We start from the raw sequence: 21,861 nt of genomic DNA on the forward strand, positions 1-21,861 counted from the left end.
AGCCCTGCACTAGGTGGGTGGGAGGGTAGGGAAGCTGAGCTATGGTACTGTGGGACCAGCCCTGGGGACTGGAAGTGTTTTTGTTTAGCTTTAGTGTTGCCTTCTTGTGTCATGTGAGCACTTCATTAACTCACCCAGAACTCCCCATTGATGACTTTTGTTTGCTGTCAGCTCCAGGAGGTATGGCTGGGCCTGCCTGCTCTCCCCCTCCTGGTCCCCCCCACCCCCTGCAGCTTGCCGCTGGATGCATTGTGCCTGTCAGGGGTACAGAGGCTGCGCTAGGTAATGATTCCTAATCAGAATAATTACAACAATTGTCTGTGTGAGGGAAATCAAATTAAAGGCTTCAGAACCCTTGGCAGAGAACACACTTCTAGGGTGTTCTCCTTAGGGAGCTGGAAAAGGTTAAGACACTGCTTCTTGTGCTCTCGCCAGAGGAAATGAAGAAGGGCAGTGCTTGGCTTCAGCTTATCTTCTACCCCTCTCTGGCCTGGGGCTTCTGAAAAGGGAGAATGTCCCCTTCCTACTTCGTTCTCTCTAGGGTGAGGGGAGAAGAGAAAAAACTGTGGGTTTCATTAGATGCTTTTTTAAAAAAAAATTTAAGACTTGTATATCAAAGTTCAGAGGTCATCAGGACACGGGAGAAAGCATAATATATAGGGGACTAGCAGGGCACCTTTGCATTGGAGGTTGTCAGCCTATAGGAAGTGGAGTATAGCAGGGGGAGGGGAAGATATCTTTCTTTAGCCAGGATGTCCTGTCCCATGTGGAGGGAGGTGTGAGTGAATTTCCTGTGATTCCTCTGGATGGAGCCAAGCCCAGAAAGACAGAGTGCATTCCCTCTCCCTGGGAGTGTGCCAGCCCAGGCTCTGTGACCTCTCAGTCTTAGGGTGGGTCAGAGTTAGAGTACCTGCAGTGGATTGGGAGAATATAAGTGAGCTTTGAGGTCCCTTCCAGTTCCACTGACCCTTTCTTTTTAAGGGGATATTCACTCCTATGACTGAGGAGTGCCTCAGCATGGGCTGTTCCCTATAAAGGAAAGACCTAACCTTCTTTGTTTCCCAGCCAGCATCTCCAGCCAGGATCTGGCCTCTGAAAGAGCCAGAGGACAGGGACTTTTCCTGTGATATCTCTGGCTGGGATTCTGGGAAGAAGATGCTTTCTCTTGGCCAGTGTCAAACGAGGGAAGTTTAGGTGATGTTTTTGTGGTTTTTTTTTTTTTTCGTCAGTGACTCATGCTAAGGGAGAGATGTGGTCTTCAGGAGGCTTCTTCTTGCTGACCCCAGGCCAGCTCTGAAGCGGGGTGCTCAGAGGATTCAGTCTCACCCAAGAATCTACTCTCTGTTGCTTCAGCATACTTTGTGGGTATATGCTGAAGGAGGGAAGATCCTTGGCATCTTCACTTAAGGATCTCTTAAGGCTCTGGCAGGATGAGGAAACTGGACTGGGCTCTGTTTTATCCAATTAGTTCTGAGTTTATTATAGAGCTGGGGAATTATCATCTTATTCCAGTCAAGGCCCTAAGCAGATGGCCTGCTAGATGTTTGCCTGACTTATTTGTTCTCAGTAGAGCTCAGGCTAATTCTCAGGCCTACAGGAGCTGGGAGGGCAGGCCTAGCTGATAGGGATGGTCTTGGTAATTCCGCCAACCCCTTATTCACTCAAGCAGAGAAGGGGAGGAAAAAGATAGGCCTGATTTCAAATGTAGCACCAGTTCTCTGGACACGCTTGTAGTAAAAGATGTTCACTAAATATCTGCTGTTAGAGTGAATGGGCTAGGAAACCCAGTGAGTAATTAGTGCATCTCATGGTAATAGCCTGATCTTATGGTTATCATCCTGTCCTCCTCTCTTTTCCAGGACCACTGTGCAGGAGTTGGGGCATTGGGGAGCCCCTCTAGCAGGTGGGATACTTAAGTTAGGGATTTATGGCCAGTGAGATAGAGTGAGGTTATGTTGACTTAGGGAGCTCCAGGTCTGCTTCACTTCTTTTCTTATGTAAAGTCTGCTTCACTTCTTTTCTTATGTAAAGTCTGCCTTATTTTTTTTTTAGGTGATCTTGGGGAGAAGATGTGTGTCTGTCTGTCTGCATGAGTGAGCACATGCACCTGAAGGGTTGGGTCAAAGTGACTGGAAAGACAGGTCATTCAGCAGTGGAAGCTCCAGAATTTTGCTGCTTGAGAGATTATATGTCTGAGAAATATTCTTTGATATACAGACTGCAGTGAGATTTTAGAGACTAACAGGGACCTAGTCTGACATTCTGGAAGATAGGACTGCGGTAGCCATGGAGTTGGTTAGGATCCTTGGTTCTATTCAATGACTGCATCAACATGGTCCCGGTCTTCAGAATCTCAGATGTGTTCAGAGAGCAAGCTAGAATGAATCTTAAAAGATTTCCTTGGGCTCTCTGTTACCTGCTGGGCACACTAGGTAGGTCCTTCATAGTGTGGCTTAATCTAATCCCCCAGTCTCATTTCCTGCCCTCTTTTCTATATATGGTGGGCTTTGGTCGCACTAAAATTCTGCCTACTTATATTTTCAATCAGGTAGCAAATATTTATTGAGTAGACATTGGACTGCTTTAGGTATTAAGACAGAGTCCCTGCCTTCATAGTGCTTATACTCTTGTAGAGAAGGCAGACATTAAACAGATAATAAATTGCTTCTCAATTATAAAATTATTGTGCTTATACCTTTGTCTCTGCCTATTATATCCTTTCTTCTCTTCTACCCTGTCAGGCAAATCCAACCATCAAGTTTCTAGTTCATTCACCTGTTTTATGATACCTTTTCTGACTCCTTCCCCTGTATAAGATAGAGGTGGCCATTTCCCCCTTGTGACCCTATAGCATTCCAGTCACTTTTTTGTTGCTGCATCTATATAGTTGTATTGTAATGATCTGCAAATGCTTTTCTCGCCTTCTCAGTCTATTTTGTAGTAGTCACGTAATACATTATCACCTTTAATTGTCAAAACAACCCTGTGAGGTTTGTCACCTTACCCCTTTTTGTATATAGATGAGGGAAATACTTTCAGAGGGGTTAAAAGACTTTTGAATGACTTCCCATCAATGATACAGCCAGGAGATGGAAGAGCCAAGGTTAGAACCCAAGGTTGGAACAGATCTGGGAGCAGATCCGACTTTCAATCCTGTGTTTCTAATGATGCAGTACAGCCTGTAAAAATAATCTTCCTGCATACACATGGGAGGAGTGGTGTGATCTGCTGCCCTCCTTACCCCGGCCAGGAACCTTCTGGAAAATAGGTAATGCTTCAAGCATTTTTTATGATAATTCTCTCATTATATACTAATTTTAGTATTTGTACTTCCAGTGTGAGTGCAAATACTAAAACTGATCAGAGGATTGAAGGGAAAGAAAGACAGATGTATTTTGGAGGAGTTTCTTTCTCTATCTAGGAGTTGAGCTCTGCCTTTATAACATTCTGTCGAATTTGAATCCTCAACCAGAAAGAGGAGAAATAACAAAATCTAGGGCCAGTTTATGTACTTTAACTGAAAGAGTTGGCCCAGGTGTCAGAATGGGACTCCTGCCTAGCAAAGGGGCCTCTTGCTAGACTCATGGTGGAAATTAACTGTACCTTCAAAGAAGGAGACTTTTCTATGAAGCTTTCTCTCTCACTTCTCTGTTGCCCACCCCTTCATACATATTTCAAAAAATGTCTTTTGATGTGGAATTGATTCAAACTTATTTGGTTAAGATCTTTTTTTTTTTCTAACATGGGCAGGCACCGGGAATTGAACCCGGGTCCTCTGGCATGGCAGGCAAGCATTCTTGCCTGCTGAGCCACCGTGGCCCGCCCTGGTTAAGATCTTTGAGGGCAAGGACTGGTTCTTATTAAATTCTGCCTGACAAAGCACATTGAAATAATAATAATAGGTATCAGTGAACATTTAGTGGATGGGTGAAAAGAATAAATGAATGAATAAAAATTTGGATAGACGTCCCTGCATGGGGCTCTCTTCCAGCCTGTTCTCATGGCCCAGAACAACCTGTCTGTGCTAGGCTGGGCCTTTGAGGACCAAAGAGAGGAGTAACTGGGTCAAAGCAAGGTACTTGGACTGACCTGCTGGGGGCTGTCCTTATCATGTCCAAGGCAGGCTGCCAGGATGTGAGGGAGTAAGTAGAGGAGCTCCTTCCTCCTACACACTTGTGCATCTAGGATCTTCCTGCAGAGATCTTCGTCTACATGTCTCTGTAATTCTGAGCCAAGGCTGAGTGCCCAGAGAGGAGCCCTGGCTGGATAAGATTACAATTTTCTCCTGTTCTGGTTATAAACAGCGTATCTGCATTATAGTGTTGTGACTCTTCACAAGCTTAGGGGGAAAAACAGGAAATCTCATCTCTTCTTCTTGTATACTTTTCAGAGGGTCGATGAATGGATGGCAAAGGAAGGCCTCTTAGATCCAAACGTCAAGTCAATTTTTGTCACCTGTGGAGACTGGGACTTAAAAGTCATGTGAGTATGAGAAGGGTTACTTTGCCAGCAGAGTGGAACCTGTTGGACCAGGGTTCGCCTTCCAGAGTCTCAGAAGTACAAGCCAACAGAGCAGTTGGGTCAGAGAATCCCTGGATCTGTGTGGCGGCCAGAGCTAGCAGAGGTCTGGGAGCCCTGCCTTCTGCCTACTCGTGAGCAGGGGATGGGCAAGTCAAGGACCCTACCAGAACTGCTAGTTTTTAGCAGGTTACACTGTATGTTATTGGTCTACATGTTACTGCTCTGGAGGAAGGAATTCAAAGGGGGTCTTAAATTTTTTTCTTTACCAAATACATACTATATAATGTTTACTCTATATCAGGCCCTATTCTAAATGCTTTAAAAATAGGAACTCATTTAACAACCCTGTGAAATAATTACTGTTATTACTTCTGTATTATGGATGAGGAATTAAGGCACAGAGAGGCTGTGTAACTTGCTCAAGAATACACAGCAAGTAAGGGGCAGAGCCAGGATTCAAACCCAGGCAACTTGGCTTTAGATTCCTTATTCCTAACTGTTATACTATGCTACCCTCTTATGTGGGATGCAAGGCCCTAGTGATTCCACTAAGAGCCTAATAGTGGGATAATAGAGGGCTGCTTTTAAGAAGCTGGTCTTAAAAGTGATCTGGGGACATCTCTTCTTTCCTCCTTTGTCTTCCCTGATCATGCCTTGGTTGTGGAAGAATGAATTGGTTCCTTTCCTGGGCTGATACTTCTGCATTTTGTCTGTCCTCATGGATACATGGCTTCACACAATCCCTAGGGAACTAAAGGGAGGTGGAGGTGGTGGGGGCACTGTTTGCTAAGGGTTGATAGAATCGATACCTCTGTGTTCTTTGTGACTGAAGGCGACAGCAAGTATTGTGTGTGTGTGTGTGTTTGTTTGAGCATCGGGTGGAGTGTTGGTGGGGGGTGGGGAGTAGTGGCTCTGGAGTGACATTTCCTACCAAATCAGGTAATACATTCTCACCAAGGTTCTTTTTATGCTTTTGGGTACTGGGCATCAAGATTTAGTTGTGCCCCAGGGTGTGTTCAGGCCTGCTGTTGGACACCAACTCTCTAGATGAGGCAAGAGAAAGATCAAGCCCTAGATCACATAAATATATACATACCTCATCTCCCACATCCCTTAGGTTGTGTATATACACTGGTTGTACACCTCTAGATATGTACACATAGCTCCCAGAGCTCTAGGGTATCTCTGTATTCCCAGATGACACTCATTTGTCAGGTAAATTGTACAGGCTGGTATTGGAAGCAAATATGAATCAATGGAGGGTTCTCTGGTAAAGATGAGGAGGAAGAAGACTGCTGTTCTTGTTTTTGGTGTCCTGGGCAGCTTTGAGCACTGAAGCAGGAAAGGAACTTATGTGGAGCTCTGTAGTGCAGGAAAATCTATTCAGGATAGGGCAGAGCTTGTGCTGAATGCCCAGAGTTCTGGAACTTGTGGTCCAGGAGAAAGGTCCTTTAGCTTAGCCCAGAGGTCCTGTACCTTCACACAGCCTCTCCAGGGTCCTACTCCAGTGTTTTGTTTTTGTTTTTTTTTTTTTTCTCTTTTATCCTCAAAACACCTGCATTTTAGACTCTTCTGCTATAACTGTGAATGGTGTGTGTGTGTGTGAGTGAGTGAGAAAGAGAGAGAGAGAGGAAAGAGAGAGGAACTTCCCTCTGTGTGAGATTGGGGACAATCTAGCTGGGCCTCCTAAGCTTGGGATTGGTTTGCCCATGAGATGGAGAGGAAATTTCAGAGGGTATCTTCTTTGGGTCTGGCCTGCAGTGCCAAATTGGCCCCTGGCATGGTTGACCTTATACAGATATGGATCACATATGGACTCCTTTGCATCTTCATGAGAAATGATGTATTCAAGAAGAGAGGTTGAGTTGTGGAATCCAAGCATATCTGAAACGAAACCAAATTTTTATGAGCATATACCTTATCTCATTCATTCATTCTTATTACTTTCTCTAGTAGGAGGTGGTATCTTCCTTTTATGGATGTAAAAAGCCTACAAACTGAGGGTCAAAGAGGTAAAGCTCATGGGTAGACAGAATTCTAAGACCTTGTAGTGTCCAAAAGATATGAATGGAAGCAGCAGCACCGGACTTTGGTATCTGGTTTGGGTTTGGAGTGGGAAGGTCAGTGAAGCTCTGAAAAAATGGTGTGCAGGAAGGAAGCAGATGTCAGATGGCAGGAGCTCTGTGACTGCCTTTTAGAAGCAGGTCTCGGTGTTATAACTGCTGGGAAGGCTCTTAATTAAATGTGTAACAAAATAAAAACAGCCAGAGAGGAAACCTAAGTAGTGCTGCGTGACAGTGCACAGCTTATTGGAATTCCTGGAACCTCGCGTCAGGGACTCGTCAGATGGCTCTCGTTAGAGCGATCACTTTTTTATGCGCCTGGTAAAGGCTGCTGATGAGCCTGACAAGGGTGGTGTTAAATTGACACCCACAACTTGTTAGTATGTGACTTACTTCTTATTTTGACATCCATTTTCAGATTTAACTAAATCTAAAGAATTCAGCAAATATTTTCATTTTATACTGTAGTTTCTTAGAGCCATGGCACCTTCTCATTGCTGTCCTTCCCTCTCTCCCACTGTTCCCCTCCACCACCAGCTTCTTCACATCACTTTTGTTGAAAAGTGCCTGATTAGTAAGTCACTGAGAAATGAGAACTGAAGTGGCAGCAGAAATCCTATTGAAGAAAAGAAATCTGCTCCCATCCTGACAAAATCATTTTATGTCCATCTTTTGTCAAAGCTGGATGAGATGATACTCAAGGTTTACATTGGCTTTGATGCTATAGCCACAGATTCTGCTGAACTGAATTTAGTGGGTGTGGATTTCATTTTCCTTCTAAACTTGTTAAAAAACCAACCCTTGTTATGGGTTTAGCCCTTGGTCATCTTAGCGTCTCACACTGGCCTACCTTTCATTCTCCTTTTCAAGTGTTTCTTGAGGGCCTCCAACAGGGTTTAGTGTTCTTTCACCAATTTTCCCTCTCCTTTGCTGCCCAGGCAGGGAACTCCTCTTTAAAGGGGTTCCATGTTTGACATGGTAGAGGGATAGGGCTGGTATAGAGTGAGGGAGTAACACCTTCACAGTCCCTTGAGAAACTGAGACTTTAGCATATAGCTTGAAGATCCAGGTTTACCAGCTGAACAGTACAGAGTGAACAAGAAGCCAGACCAAAAGGCTTTTTCAGCGGGCTGTGGGTTTGAGAAGAGGGGAAGAGAGAAAAATGGGAGGGAAAAAGCTGGTATGAGGACCAGGACCTTAGTGCACTCTGGGAAGAGGCCCCTTTGGAGCGGTCAGGATAATCAGACCTTACATTCTGGTGGAAGAGGGTCCAGGGCTTACTCAGAGTCTGTTGAGAGGACACTCATCTAGGCTCAGTGTTAGCTTGAAAATTAGAGGTTTTCCTCCCATTGAAGTTTGTCATGTAAATGCTGAGGTGGCATTTGGCTTCACATTTTTCTCTGCCTTCCTTGTAGGATGTGGATACTACACCCCCTTTGCAGTGCTGTGCAGGGGTGGACCTGGAGCTCTTCAGGTTTTAGAAAGTCTGGAGAGAGAAAGATACCTGCTTAGATGGTACTTACTCACTGTTTGAGTTGGAGAGGATCCATTCAGCAGTGACTATTTAAGGGTACTCTCAGGGCTGAAATCAAACGATCAAGACCATTAAAGAGCAGAGACTGCTATTATTACCTGGAGTGAAGTCCCACAGTGATAGAACCATACACCTAGAGAGCATTGTGAGGTAGTGCCTGTCTTTCTGGGAGATGGAGGATGACTTAAACGTGGGTCAGTGATGTTTGTTTGGTGGTCATATTTGGCCATCTTGGCATTATTCAATAAAGTTGACCACTTCATCCTTGAAATATTTTTTACCTTTACTTTTCTTATGACTCACTGGTTTTGCTCCTATTTCTCTGGCTTCTCAGTCTCTTTTGCAGATACTTTTTCCCTTGCTTCTTTTCTTAAATGTTGGTATTTCGTTGATCTCCATCCTAGCTATCTTTTTTCTACACACATACCTCACCAGAGTGATTTCATCTTTTTCTATAGCTTCAACTCTTATATATGGTGATGCTGTTGTTTTAAACTGTTTTCTCCAGGGAATTGAAGTGGCAGTAGAAATCTCAGTAAAGAAAAGAAATCTGTTCCATCTGCCATCTGAACTCCAGGTCTGCATATACAACTACCTGTTCTACATCTCCACCTAGATGTCTATACACCCCTAAAAGCGGAGGTGTTAAAGGATCTTTCTCCCAACACCATGTCTTCCATTGTTCCCTCCAATAATGACTGACACCATCTATTCAGTTTTTCTATCAGAAACCTGAGGACGATCCATGACTCCTTTTTCTAGCCACAGCCATTTAATTGCTGAGTCCTGTTGATTCTGTCTCTCAGAGGTTTCTCAAAGCCATTCCCTTCTTTCCATCTCCACTACCACTTCCCTAGTTAGGGTCAGTATATTCCCCTTGAGTTATCACAGAGCCACCTAACTGGCATTTGCCTCTACTCTTGGCTTCTATTCTATTCTCATTGTAGCTAGATTATGTCACGTCCCGTTAAATGCTTTCCTTGTACACACTGTTTATTATCTTATTGTGGAAACATGTATAACATGAAAGTTGTCATTTTGACCATTTCCCTTTTTAACTGGTAGTATTATTACAATCACCATTCATTACCAACACTTTTTCATGACCCCAAACCGAAACTCTCTACCTACTAAGCAGTATCTCCACATTCCCTTACTCACTGGCCCCTGGTAATCTTTAATCTACACTCTGTCTCTATGAATTTGCTAAATATTTCATCTAGATATTTCATCTAAGTGGAATCCTTCAATATTTGTCCTTTTATGTCTGGCTTATTTTGTTCAACATGGTGCCCTGAAGTTTCATCTGTGTTATAGCATGTATCAGAACTTCACTCATTTATATAACTGAATAGAATTTCATTATATGTATACCCCATTTTGTTTGTCCACTCATCTGTTGATGGACATTGGATTGTCTCTACCTTGCAGTATTTATTAAGACTTTCAAGGCTCTTGCTTACTTCTCTAGCCTTATCTTTCAGTATTCTCTATGGGTTTCCCTCCTCCTTCCCACCCCCAGCCAGATGTTCTAGCTGGCCAATTCCTTGTGATCCCTTTTAACATCTTTCTCTATGCCTTCCTATGTGTTTCTGGAGTACCATGTACTTATTCATACATAAAATATTAAATGGTATCAAAACTGCCTCTCTACTTGTCTGTCTTTCTCACTAGATCGTGTTTGACACATAGTACTTGTTCAATGGCGGAGGATGAACCATGGGTAAGATTCAGGGAGCATTAGTTGCCAATGTTTGGGCAAGTAGAACAGAAGAGGAAATCTCGGGTCCTCCTATACCAGCCTACTGTGAGGGAGTAAAGAAGTACATTGCTAGTGTCAGGAGGCCCTAGGTTTTCCTGCTAGTAACATCATGCATTGGGCCCTGTATGGTGGGAACTGGGGGAATGGCCCGTAAGTCTGGGTCATGGAAGATGAGCTCGGACCTAGGAGCAGTGTGAAGAGCTCTCTCTCAGAGACTTATGCCCCTAGAACTGAGCTGGGACCAGTCTATAGAAGTTTACATCAGAGAATATAGATGGCCAGCATTTACTGAGCACTTATTGTATACCAGGAGCTCTGCTGCCCTAGTTTCACATTATCTCATTCAATTCTTATCATAATCCTATGAAGTAAGTTCTTTTCATAACTCTTCTTTTACACATGAATAAATTGGGGCCCAGAGAGACAAGTATTTTGTCAAGGGCACAAAACCATTTTTTTGCAAAACAAGAATTTGAACCTGTTTAATTCTAGAACCCATGTGTTTGTGGTCCATGGCTTTGTGATATGGTGGGGATGCCCTTCATCATCTTACTTTGCACTGGGTAGCAGAGTTTCAAAATGTTCTCTGAATCCTAGGCTGCCGAGTCCTGGCTCCAAGTCTGGACTGCGGTGTTCATTTTGATATGAGGACATGCTTGGCTAGGAGATGTGGTGGTGGTTGTGGTGGTGTGGTGTGATTTGGGGCTGCCTGAAAGCCTTGTTACTGTCTACAAATTAATGCTTCTTCAGATCTGTTTTAAGGAAACCATGGCCAATCTCACTTTGGATATCTCTATCCTATAGTCAATTTGGAAACAGGTGGGGTATCTCATCATTTTTTTAATATTAAGTTCATGAGAACCTTGCCCCTCGCCCATGGGTATGCCAGTTGGTCCCATTACTGGGCTGCATCACCTTTGAATAGTAGCCTGCTGGGAAGGTATTTGAGTAAGAACTCCCTGCCAGTCCAGACTTGTCTCATTTCCCATTACTTTTATCTGTCACTGCAAGTGCTTGGGCTCCCCTCCTGAACTAATTAAGTTTGCATGTGTTTAGACACATTGCCAAATAGGGCTTAGCAAAGCGGAACTGAGCTACATCTCTTTCTGAGTAGGAAAGGAAGGGTATATGAATGCTCCTCCACAGGGGCCAGGAAGAAGCATGGATGACATGGAGTGGGTATGTGTGCAGATGATAGGCATTCTGCCCTGGCTGTCCTGGCTGAATAGCAGGCTTGCAGATCACCCTTCTGGTTGGTTGGCAGGGGCATGTGAGGGCCTGCTTACCAGCTCTCTTAGTGATTTGGGGTTGTGAAGGAGGCTGAGAGTGGAAAGAGGACAGGGCCTGAAGTATGATTTTTTTCACCAAACACTAGCAAAATTTAAAGTCGAATTTAGAGGGATTTGCAGGGGGAGTGTTTTTTTTTTTTAATCTTTTTTTTTAAATTGTGAAATATATATACAAAAGCAATAAATTTCAAAGTGTATTTTAAAAAGTAGTTATAGAACAGATTTGAAAGTTTATTGTGGGTTACAGTTCCACAATTTCAGGTTTTTCCTTTTAGCTGCTCCAAACACTGGAAACTAAAAAGAAATATCAATATCAATATAATGAGTCAGTAGTTGTACTCATTTGTTAAATCCTAACTTCTTTGTTATAACTTGTCCATTTCCTTTGATCCTTCTCTCAATCTTGAGGAATAACTTTTTTCATGTTGAAAGGGGTGTCGACAATATAGAATACGGGGATGAAACTGGTTGATGTTCTTAGACATACTGACACCTCTGGGTTTCAAGATTTATCTGGCCTAGGAACTATCTGAAGGTTTTAGGTTTCTGAAGAGTAAACTTAGTTTGTGCAACTTCTGTAGGATCTCAGTTAGAGCCTTGGGTGTTCTTTAGGGTTAACAGGAATGATGTTGGTTGAGGTTTGGCAAAGCATGGCTATTAGTAATATCTAGCTAAAGCTTGCATAAGAGTAGCCTCCAGAATAGTCTCTCAACTTTATTTGAACTCTCTTAGCCACTCACACCTTATTTTGTTACACTTCTTTCCCCCACTTCTGGTCAGGAAGGCATTGTTGATCCCACATTGCCAGGGAGACTCCTATCCCTGGACGTCATGTCCCATGTAGGGGGGAGGGTAATTTTACTTCCAGAGTTGGGTTTAGAGAGTGGGAGGTCACATCTGAGCAACAAAAGAGGTTCTCTGGAAGTAAATCTTAGGTGTAATTATAGATAGGCATAGCTTCTCCACTACAGAAATAAGTTTTGTAAGAGCAATCCTCAAGATCAGGGGCTTGTCCTATTAACTTGGGAGTCCTCATAAACTTGGAAGTGTTTGAGAGAGTATCAGGGGTTTCCCAGAAGGGAAAGTTTAATAATTCCATATTTTCCTCCAGTCTCTCAAGGGACTTTGCCAATATTTTAAAATTATCTGCCCAACATACTCTGGGATGTGTCTGGGTATTACATTAAGCTATACAGGAATACAAGCCCTCGTTCCCATTCTGGGCTCCATGTGTTTGGGTTATTTAATTGACTGTCCTATTTAAATGAACTATCCAGATAGGTTGAGTTGGATTGTGTGCTACAGAAAATTTAGGTTTTAGACAAAATAAAGCTGTCTTGGAGGAGGAATTTTATAGGCTATGCATTGTGTACTGCCACCCTGAACCTGCCTTCCTCCCACATCTAAAACCAGCTGCATGGCTAGCAAAGTACAGGGTGGCCTTCTTTATAAGTCTATGAAGTACAGTGGAAACTCAGACATCTGAAGGCCCACGTTTTCTTTCTTGCCTAGAAGACTTCAATTCCCCTTGCTTGGTCTCCTGTGAGCCCTATGAGGTGGTGCCAGGGGAGGTAGGGGGCAGAAGGGTAGTGTTGTCCACAATCTCCCCATCCTAGAGGTGGGCCTAACAGATCACTGAAGTAAGGTGATGACTGATGGCATGTTATTGCATTGGACTGAAGCCTGCTGAGTAGCCTGAGGCCTGAGATGTTCCATGGCAGCCCATACTTGGGTCCTGTCCAAACAGCAGCTGTGGGGGCATCTGTTCTTTGTATTGTAGTTATTACCACGTTGTGGATTCCTTCTCTGGGATAGGGAGTGGAGGTACTGCTTGCTACAGAAAGCAGGAAAGCAGGCTGAGCACCATGGTCAGGGACTCAGTCTTAGAGATATAAGGCAGTGGATCAGCTTCCCAGCCATGAAGAAGTGGGCAAGATTGGCTCAGAGTTGGCCCTGGTTCCCAATGCATGGAAAGTGGAGGTGGGAGAAGATATCTGGATGTTATATAGAATTCTGGGCCCTAGGGCTGTAGCCTAAGTCCAAAGAAAACTGGACTCAGACCTTCTGGCCTCCCTTCAGCTTCCCCAGAGCCCTCTCATCAGCAGTGGTACATCGGGTTAGATCCGAGAAGGCAGCTTGAGTTGATGGGGTCATGTTTCAGCCGCAGCTAATCCAAGTCACTCGATATAAATCTCTCCCTGCTGCCTCTCCCCTCCCTCCCATCCCCAGGCCACAGACGGGGAAATGAATCCTGGCTCTCACCCTGAATACATCATGGCAGGCCTGCCTCTAATGAGAGAGGGCCATTCATTGTGGGGTGAAGCTCCCTGCAGAGTCTGGGATGCCATTAATTAAAGAAGAGCCACCTGAAGCCAGTCGTGCGGCACAGCCTGCCATGCTCAGATGGAGTGGTGGTGGGGTAGCCTCGTTAACCTGATAGCTCCTTGGGCAGAGAGTTCTTGGGCTGGGAGGAACAAGACCACCCCCTCCCCCATCCTTTCTCCCACCCTGGGAGCTCACATGCCTCTGGAGCCAGCCTGCTCACCAACATTTGAGTAGCCCCCCTCCTGAACATATCCTGGGGCCTTCAAAGGGCAATAAAGGGGCTCCTGATCGTGTGCTTGGCAGGGGATTATCAATTTCTGTGTGCAGGCCCTAGGGCAGGAACAGGACTGTGATGCTAGAGCAGGTTCCTGGTTCCCAGCTTGTGCTCCCTTCACATTCTTCTCCATTTAGTCCTGGTGCTGCAAGTATCACCCAGCATTCTTCCCTCAGAGCCTTAGTTTGGGCATATGGTCTGCTCTGGAAAGATTTTGGGCCTGGAGGAGATGACTCCAGGGGCAGTAGTTGTCTGGTCAGCAAGCATGGCCCCTCCCTTACAGATGGAGCCTCTTTTACTCTGCTTTCTAGGCACTTTTAGGCTGAAGGGTAGAACTCCAAGAGCAGCTTCATCTCCTTACCATCTGGGAGGGTGTCAGAGGATCTGAATCACTTTTGTGATTAAAGGAACCCCTGGAATGAAAGTTTTGCTCATTTAAAACTTGAATGAAAGATAGAGCTTTTTTGCTTAGTAACTGATGAGGCTTCGAGATGTTTATGCTGGTGGGATCCTGGTGCCTTAGCCTGCTACAGAGCTCCTCATTGGATAACTCTTTACTTCTGCTTTGGTCATGGGGCAGGTGTTGCTGCTAAGGCTCTGGCCCCTGGTTTTGATATATGGAGCCCCCCCTTGACCATCTGTAAGGTTCTTAGCACCACCTCCTTGCTGACAGGACAGGCTGAAAGTAGGTAGAGACCTTTGCCTTAGACCAGAGTTGGGGTAGCTTTCCTGCTCTCCGCTTGGCTTGTCAGGAAGACAAATTGGATTCTCTATCTATTGCTCTTCAGGGCAGTCTCTAAAAGTCTGATTCTATGCTCTTTGGCAGGCAGTCTGACCAACAGGCTGCTTCAGAGAACTCGTGATTTGATGGTATGATCCATCTCTGCTTCCCTAGAGCTCACCTGGCACAGAAGGGAGGGCCCATGGAAGCCCCATGGAAGCCTCCCTCTAGATCTTCTAGGCTTAGGATTGGATTGTACTTCCTTAGTATTTTGAATGATCTTTGACCTTCCTAGGTGTGGTCTTTTTGCCTGGGCCCCTCTGTCTTCAGACAAAGAGTGGATGAAGGTTGGAGGCCCTTGTCCCCTGAACTCCTAGGATAAGGAGTCACTGTTGCTCCTAGAAACTATTTTCTTTTGGGTGAGATAGTTTTTGTATCTGTGTTTTAAAAAATTCTTTGTAACTATGTGTGACTCTTAGGCACCAACCTTTTTTTTTGTCTTTTTTTAAATTGAAGTATGAAGTACGTACAGTAGGGTATATAAACTACACAAATGTGTGGGGGTACAAGGGTAGTTCAGTGGTAGAATTCCCACCTGCCATGCGGGAGACCCCAGGTTTGATTCCTGGCCCATGCACTTCCCAAAAAACAAACAAGCAAATAAATAAACTGCACAAAAAAAATATGAAGAGCCTTGTTTTAGTGTGCTAGCTGCCTGAATGCAACACACCAGAGACGGAGTGGCTTTTAATAAAAGGGGATTTATTTCATTAGTTCTTCAGAGGAAAGGCAGCTAACTTTCAACTGAGGTTCTTTCTTATGTGGGAAGGCACAGGGTGATCTCTGCTGGCCTTCTCTCCAGGCCTCTGGGTTCCAGCAACTTTCCCAGGGGTGATTTCTTTCTGCACCTCCAAAGACCTGGGCTGAGCTGTGAGTGCTGAGATGAGGTATCTGAGCTGTTTGGGCTGTACCACGTTGTGCTCTCTCATTTAAGCACCAGTCAATTAAGTCAAACATCATTCATTGCAGCAGGCACGCCTTCTAGCCGACTGCAGATGTAATCAGCAACAGATGAGGTTCATGTACCATTGGCTGTTGTCCACAGCAGCAGAACTAGGTGCCTTCACCTGGCCAAGTTGACAACTGAATCTAACTACCACAAGCCTGAATATATTTTTACACGGTATACACTTGTGTAAGCACCACCCCTGTTAAGATAAAATTCCCATGTGGCTCTTCCTGGTCAATAATGCCCTCCCCTTCCCAGGTAATCACTGTTCTTGTTATTTTTGCCTAGTTTTGCCTGTTCTTGACCTTCACATAAATGGAATCATATTCTTTAGTATCTGATTTATTTTGCTCAACATAATGTATGAGAGATTCATCCATGTTGTTGTATGTATCAATTCATCCTTTTTATTGCTGTGTGATATTCTATTGTATGATTATACTTCAATTTATTTATCCATTCTCCTTTTTTTGTTGGAGTATTTACCTTTCAAGCTGCTCAGTGCATATTTGTGGAATAAATATATGATCATCTCTCTAGGACCATCATCTTGTCTCAGTCCCCCTTATCATTTAAGCCTAGTTCCAGTTCCCTTGGTCATATAATTTTCCTTGTCTGTTCTAGAGCCCACAGTAGTCTACTTCTCTGAAGTCCTGTGATAGGGAAAGGATGGCCCTGGATCTGTGGCAAGTGGCCTTTAAGCCATGCCGACTCATTTATTCTTCCAACAGATGTTTATTGAATTCCTGCCAAATAAGTGCTTTGCACTGTCCTGGGTGTCAAGGACATGGCAATGAACATAGGGATAAAACTTCTAAAATTCCTGCCTTCGTGAAATTTACATTCTAGTAAACTAGCACTCTCCTTCTGGACCTTCATGCCAGAAGAATCTTAGTCTTGTCCAGGCTCCTTTATGCTGCAGGATTCTGCAGGAGTGAGGTGGAAGTGGCCCCCTGCCCCCTTGGCAAGGCCTCTCTAAGGCTTGTGGGCTTTCTAGTTTTCCTTCTCTGCTGCTGCTGCTGCCTGGCAGTGAAAGGGTTTCTCAATATTGGTGTTTCCCTTCCACTATCTAGGAGTTGGATTCCCTCTGTGAGAAGAGAGAATTAATCTCCAACTTTCCATGCCTGTAAGGTGAATGACCTCTGTTTTGTCAGCGCTTGCCAATCTGTCCTCTAATTCCCAGACAGGGTAATGGAGACATTACTTTGTGCTAAAGCAAACCACTCATTCTCCTAGTGCAGATGCTGTGCAGATCTAGGCATTGAGAGAGACAGATCAGCCCTGAAGGTATTTCTCTAGATGTACTTGCATGTGGAGGCTTAGGTAGCCATTGGCACCTGAGCACCTTCAGTCTTGAACTATGGTTGGCAGATTCAGGCATGCTTGGAAGATACCCTGCCATCCTATTCTTCCTAAACACCATCTATGCCAATAGGGCAGCTGCTTCAGTTTGATCTGAATTAGGTTCTTTTTTTTTCCTGGCACCTAAGAGCATATGAGAGGCTGTGAATGCTACCTTATGAAAAAGTCAGGAAACAGGAGTCCTGGGAGACGAAGGGCAGGATGCTCAAGGCTTCAGCTGGCATAGTGGCCCATGCCTGAATGATGTGTGTACTCTGAGGGTTTATCTTTGTAGGGCTTTGGAAAGGAAGGTTATGAGTAGTGGGGTAAATTCTCAGTGTCCCTGGCTAATGGGTGACATGACTCAGCCTCAATAGTTCTGTAAAAACTGTTTCTACCCAAGCCTGCAAGGATGTTGGTCTGGGGAAGAAAGCAAGCCAGCCCAGAGAATCCCGGGAGCCTGACAGGCCTTTTTCTCTCTGATTCTTTCTTGCAGGCAGCCCGAGGCAGCCCTGTCTCTTTGTTAACAGAGTGACAGCAATGTGACACCATGGAAATAATTACTAACAAATCACGGTGCTGACTGCAAACAGCTCTCTGTCTTCAGAGGCATGTCAGGGTGCATTAGAGCAGGACTGGAGGAGCACACATGTCGGGCTGAAGCACAGCCTGCACTCAAACACTTTCCTCTTCTTCCCCCACCCTGACCCCTTCCTGCTATGTCTGATTTTGTGGCTCTTGACCTTCTCCCAACTAGGTTGTCTGAGGGACCAGCTCGAAAGGTGGCATGCAGGTTGTCTGGCTTCCTCTGAGCAGGTAGCTAGGGTTCCTTTCTTTGCTAAGGAATATCTCTATAGTGATGAGATCTAGGAATTCTTCCACTATGGGACCCTCAAAAGGTAGACAGATGTTCCATTTCTGATTTATTTTCTTCCAGTTAGGACTAGCTTCACCTGGCAATGGATTGGGATTTGGAAGCAACAGAGTATTTGCTCCAGCTGAACCCAGAATGTGGGGGAAGCTTGGCATGTCAGTGTTGGCTCAGATTCCTTTCCCCATCAGCCCTGATTTCTCCTTAAATTGCCTTAGTCAATTTTTGGTAAGTTGAATTTGTCCATTCCCTCTTGGTTAGCAGAGTGATTGCTCTGACTGTCAGGGCTGTAAATAATGTTCCTGATATGTGTGGCTTGAGGCAGCCGAGTCGGGTGGGGACAGGAATGGAAGGAGGAGCAGCACTCCCAGTAGCTGGCTCACTCGCACCCCTCCCCTCTCATACAATATTTATCCAGGGATGGGAGTCAGATGCAGCGACCTCAGGGGTCACCCAGTTAAATAGCTTCTGAACCTCCCTGCATTCTAATTGCTGCAGTTGTCCTTTGCTCTGGAGACTTCTCCTCCCCGTTGTCTGCTGAGGCACACACTAATGGCTGTCCTCCCTGGCCTGCTGGGAGATATGTGTATGTGTTGGGGGTGGGGGTGGGGGAGGGGAGTGCTCATTGCTATCTTCCTTTCCCCAGGGATAAGGGAATCTGGGGCCTATTAACAAGTGGCTTTAGCTAGGAACACAATTCCTTGTCTCCCACCCCCAAAGCTGGCTGTAAAAGGAGGCCTAGGCAGTTGGCTTGGTTAGTAGGGCCACGGGTCTTCACCCGTTACCAGTTTTATAGCCAGAATTGTGGAACTACTGTCTCCTCTACAGGCCATGTGAAGCTAGGGGACAGAGCCTTGAGTATTCATCTGATGAACATCACCCCAATGGCCCCACATTCAGGGTTCAGAAATTTCTAATGAGTGGTATTTCCTGCTGGAATATGCTACATTTTGCTCAGTGATTGGCCAAATGCGAGGTTCTGTTTGGTCCCCTGGAGGTCGATGTAGATGATTGACGGTAGTTGCAGGTGTGCCTTTTTGTTGATTTAAGAGTGGCATGTGCCACATCTTCACTAGGACCTTCTTGTAAAAGTCAGTTACCCCCCACTGCAGCTCTTCTCTCTCAGGGAATACTGTCAGACACTGTCATGAAGGTGCTAATCATCATTTGTCCCTGGAAGGGCTGGCATTCCAACAGTAGCCTTAAGTCAGCCTCTGTTGAAAGATCCTCCAGGCCCAGGAAGTGCTGTGCTGGGGAACCACCCAGTGATCAGGACAGAAAAGCCAGCACACGCGTAACTAATAAAGGTTAAGTAAGGTGGACTGTGGAAACACTATAAAGAAAGTACAAAACCAGTGCTCTGAGAACCCAAAGGAACAAAGTAGAGAAACAGATGTGGAGTATTTTTTAACAGTAAACCATTTTTTAAACAAAATATTAGAGGAAACCCAATATTACAAAATATGTAAAAGTTGAGCTGTGCTGGTTGAAGCTGGGGCAAAGCCCTGCCCATTCTTTCTTATCCTCTCCCCAATCCATGAAATGACCTCATGTCCCTCCTTAGCACCCTAGAGCTACATGGAGCAGTTGCAAAACCACTGGTGTGTTCTAATGCCCATCCAGAAGTAGGACTCTGTGCAATTGCTCACACATCTTGAGTGAGTCAGGGGAGCAGAGATCGAGGGCAGAGGAGACCAGCCAGAGGGTTAAGGAATAGCTGTGTCTTTGATTAGCTATTGGGAGCAGAGGTCAGACTGCATCCCAGATCCTGAACACTAGGAGATGCCTCTCTGTGGAGCCTCCAGAGGGCAATGTAGGCCACACAAAAGCAGCCCAGACACAGGGTCAAGATGGCCACAGGCCAGGCTGAGACTGTAGGAGAGGATGGATGAGGTATTTTGGAGACAGCTCAAACTGCTAAGGAGCTTCTTATTTCCCTGACCAAGAAGAGAATAGTTCATCAGCTGAGATACTGACCCACATGCCCTGGAAACCTTCCCTCACATTCTCCCCCATCCCCACTGCCTACTAAAATTTCTTCCATATAAAGAGAACTCTGGCCAGGTCCTGGTGGCACCTCCAGCACTTCCCACAGTCACAACAGGTGGGATACTCTGCCCTTTACCTGGAGAAGTTTCCATGGGAGGGCACTTGGAAGGTCCTGCTGTTTCACTAGAGAGAAACTGGGAAAATACAGGTTATATGACTTCATGGAGTATTTGCAGCACTGGGGAGAGGTGCATGTTATGCTGTTCCACAGGGTAGTTGTGGCGCTGTATACTCCATATGGTCATTTTTGTAGGCTCCAACTTGGAGAAATGAATGTGGAGATAGTTGGCAAGAGGCTCACAAAGCAGTTGAGCAGGAAGATGTTATATTTAAATACAATGCCTTTTGGAAGTTTCACACAAGCTTAGCAATAGGGATTTGAGGTTGGTTTTCCTTGGGAGGACTGGTAGCCTAGTCTATGGGGTATCACTCTGCACCCACCTGTGTTCCGGTTTCTGTTTGGGAACTCTCCAGAGCGGCATGTCTGGGAACACTTCCAGCTGTGCCGCCAGACCCAGACGCAGGTGACGGCCTTTTCGTCTGTACCATAGGGAAACCAAGAGGAAATTAAATGTCATTTGCCCCCTGCACAGCAGGTCGCTGCCAGATCAGACACTGCTGTTCAGAGCTGTGTGGAGGGTACCCAAGGGAAGGCTTATGCCTGTAGCCGTGTCCTTTGAGCTGTGGAGACCCCCAGGTGATGGCCTGGCTCACTCCCAGGGCTTTCTCTACCCGACTGGATTCACCCTGGCCTGGAGCCCAGGTCTTTGCTATGTGGCAGCTGTGGCCCACACTAGGCCAGAGGTGGGAATGTACCTATGAGAGGGTTAGGTCAGGGCCTGGCAACACATGGGAGGTATTGAGGTGATCAGCCCTTCTACAAAGAGGCTGCCTGGTACTGTGGAAAGAGCAGAGCCTTTAGAATGAAGACAGACCTGGGTTCTGGTGGTGGTTCCACTAACTACTTATGGAGTCTTGGGAAACTCATATTACCACTCTCAACTTCCATTTGCTCATCTGTAAAATGAGGATTATAATAAATTCTGTCTCCTAACATCTATGGGGAAAGTAGGTTCCTGTTGGGACTGGTACCAGAGTCTCCCTTACCCTACCTCCCTTAGGTGTGGGAGGATGGCCCTTCCTAGGTCTGGAAGGAAAGTCTGGAACCTCTTGCCCATGGGACCTTGAGAAGGAACTATGGAGAGCATTAGTTAAAGTTGATGTGAAGTGGGTGGGTAGTAATTCTGGCTAGGAAGGAAGATAGTAAGTTGCTCCCTGCCTGAGACTCTTCCATTTTGTCCTAGTCCTCTCAACTAGGCATCACAAGGTCTTTATGAGTATGAGTGATGGTGATAAGTGAGGTGGGAGGCTTGCCAGAAGTCAACCATACTATTGGTGAGGCTCAGCTGGCTCCCTCTAGCTTCATACTTGTATTCCTCTTCCTGTTTGGGAGGATCATGGGGCTTGCCCCAACCTCTCCCTCTCCTTGAAGTCCTGAGGAAGGGCCATAGTTCTCAGCTCTGGGTGATATTTATTAATAAGGCTTTGGGAAAAGGTGTGTTAATACTGAATCCTCCCTAGAAAACTCTTCCACCTCACCCCCTCATCTGAAGCAAGGCTGCTGGTGGTGAAATTCATTAGTGTTCCCTGACAGGCAGTGGTGACAGAGACGCTCGCTGTCTGCTTCCCGCTCTGCGCTCCCTCGCTCTCGTGCTCCTGCTTCACGCACACTGATATTTAAAGCTGATGGGCTGCTTATAGACTTCTTGTACCATGACAAGTTTGGGGAGGGTTGTGGGGGAGAAAGAGACAGACAAGGAGCCAGCTGTCATGCTGGTATTTCAAACACTACTTTCTCCTGACCCTTTGCAGGCTCCAGCAAGTATATCATCTTTCTGAAGCCTGCGGTTGGAATTGTAACCTGCAGCCATCCCAGAGGATGGGGGCAAGTGTGGAGGCAAAGTGGGCTGAGAACTCAGCAATGCATTCTCCCAAGGCTGTGGGCAGGCAGAGAAGAATGGGAGGACAGAGCATGTGTGCATTGTGTGTGCGCGTGTGTGAGTATGCTTGAGCAAAGGGGATTGAAGATGAGTCTTGAGTGC

General features: G+C 45.5%; 1 protein-coding gene across 14 annotated transcripts in view; it reads left to right on the forward strand.

Moving 5' to 3' along the window:
* Nucleotides 1-21,861, forward strand: part of ERI3 (ERI1 exoribonuclease family member 3) — a 141,076-nt gene that overhangs the window by 41,164 nt on the left and 78,051 nt on the right. For all 14 annotated transcript variants that reach the window (XM_077149923.1, XM_077149932.1, XM_077149925.1 and 11 more), the window contains one exon: nucleotides 4,391-4,482. In XM_077149923.1, coding sequence (XP_077006038.1) covers nucleotides 4,391-4,482 — 92 coding nt within the window. The remainder of the gene's footprint in view (nucleotides 1-4,390; nucleotides 4,483-21,861) is intronic.

The sequence above is a fragment of the Tamandua tetradactyla genome, chromosome 2 (genome assembly GCF_023851605.1).
Source record: "Tamandua tetradactyla isolate mTamTet1 chromosome 2, mTamTet1.pri, whole genome shotgun sequence".
In the NCBI taxonomy this organism is placed as follows: domain Eukaryota; kingdom Metazoa; phylum Chordata; class Mammalia; order Pilosa; family Myrmecophagidae; genus Tamandua; species Tamandua tetradactyla.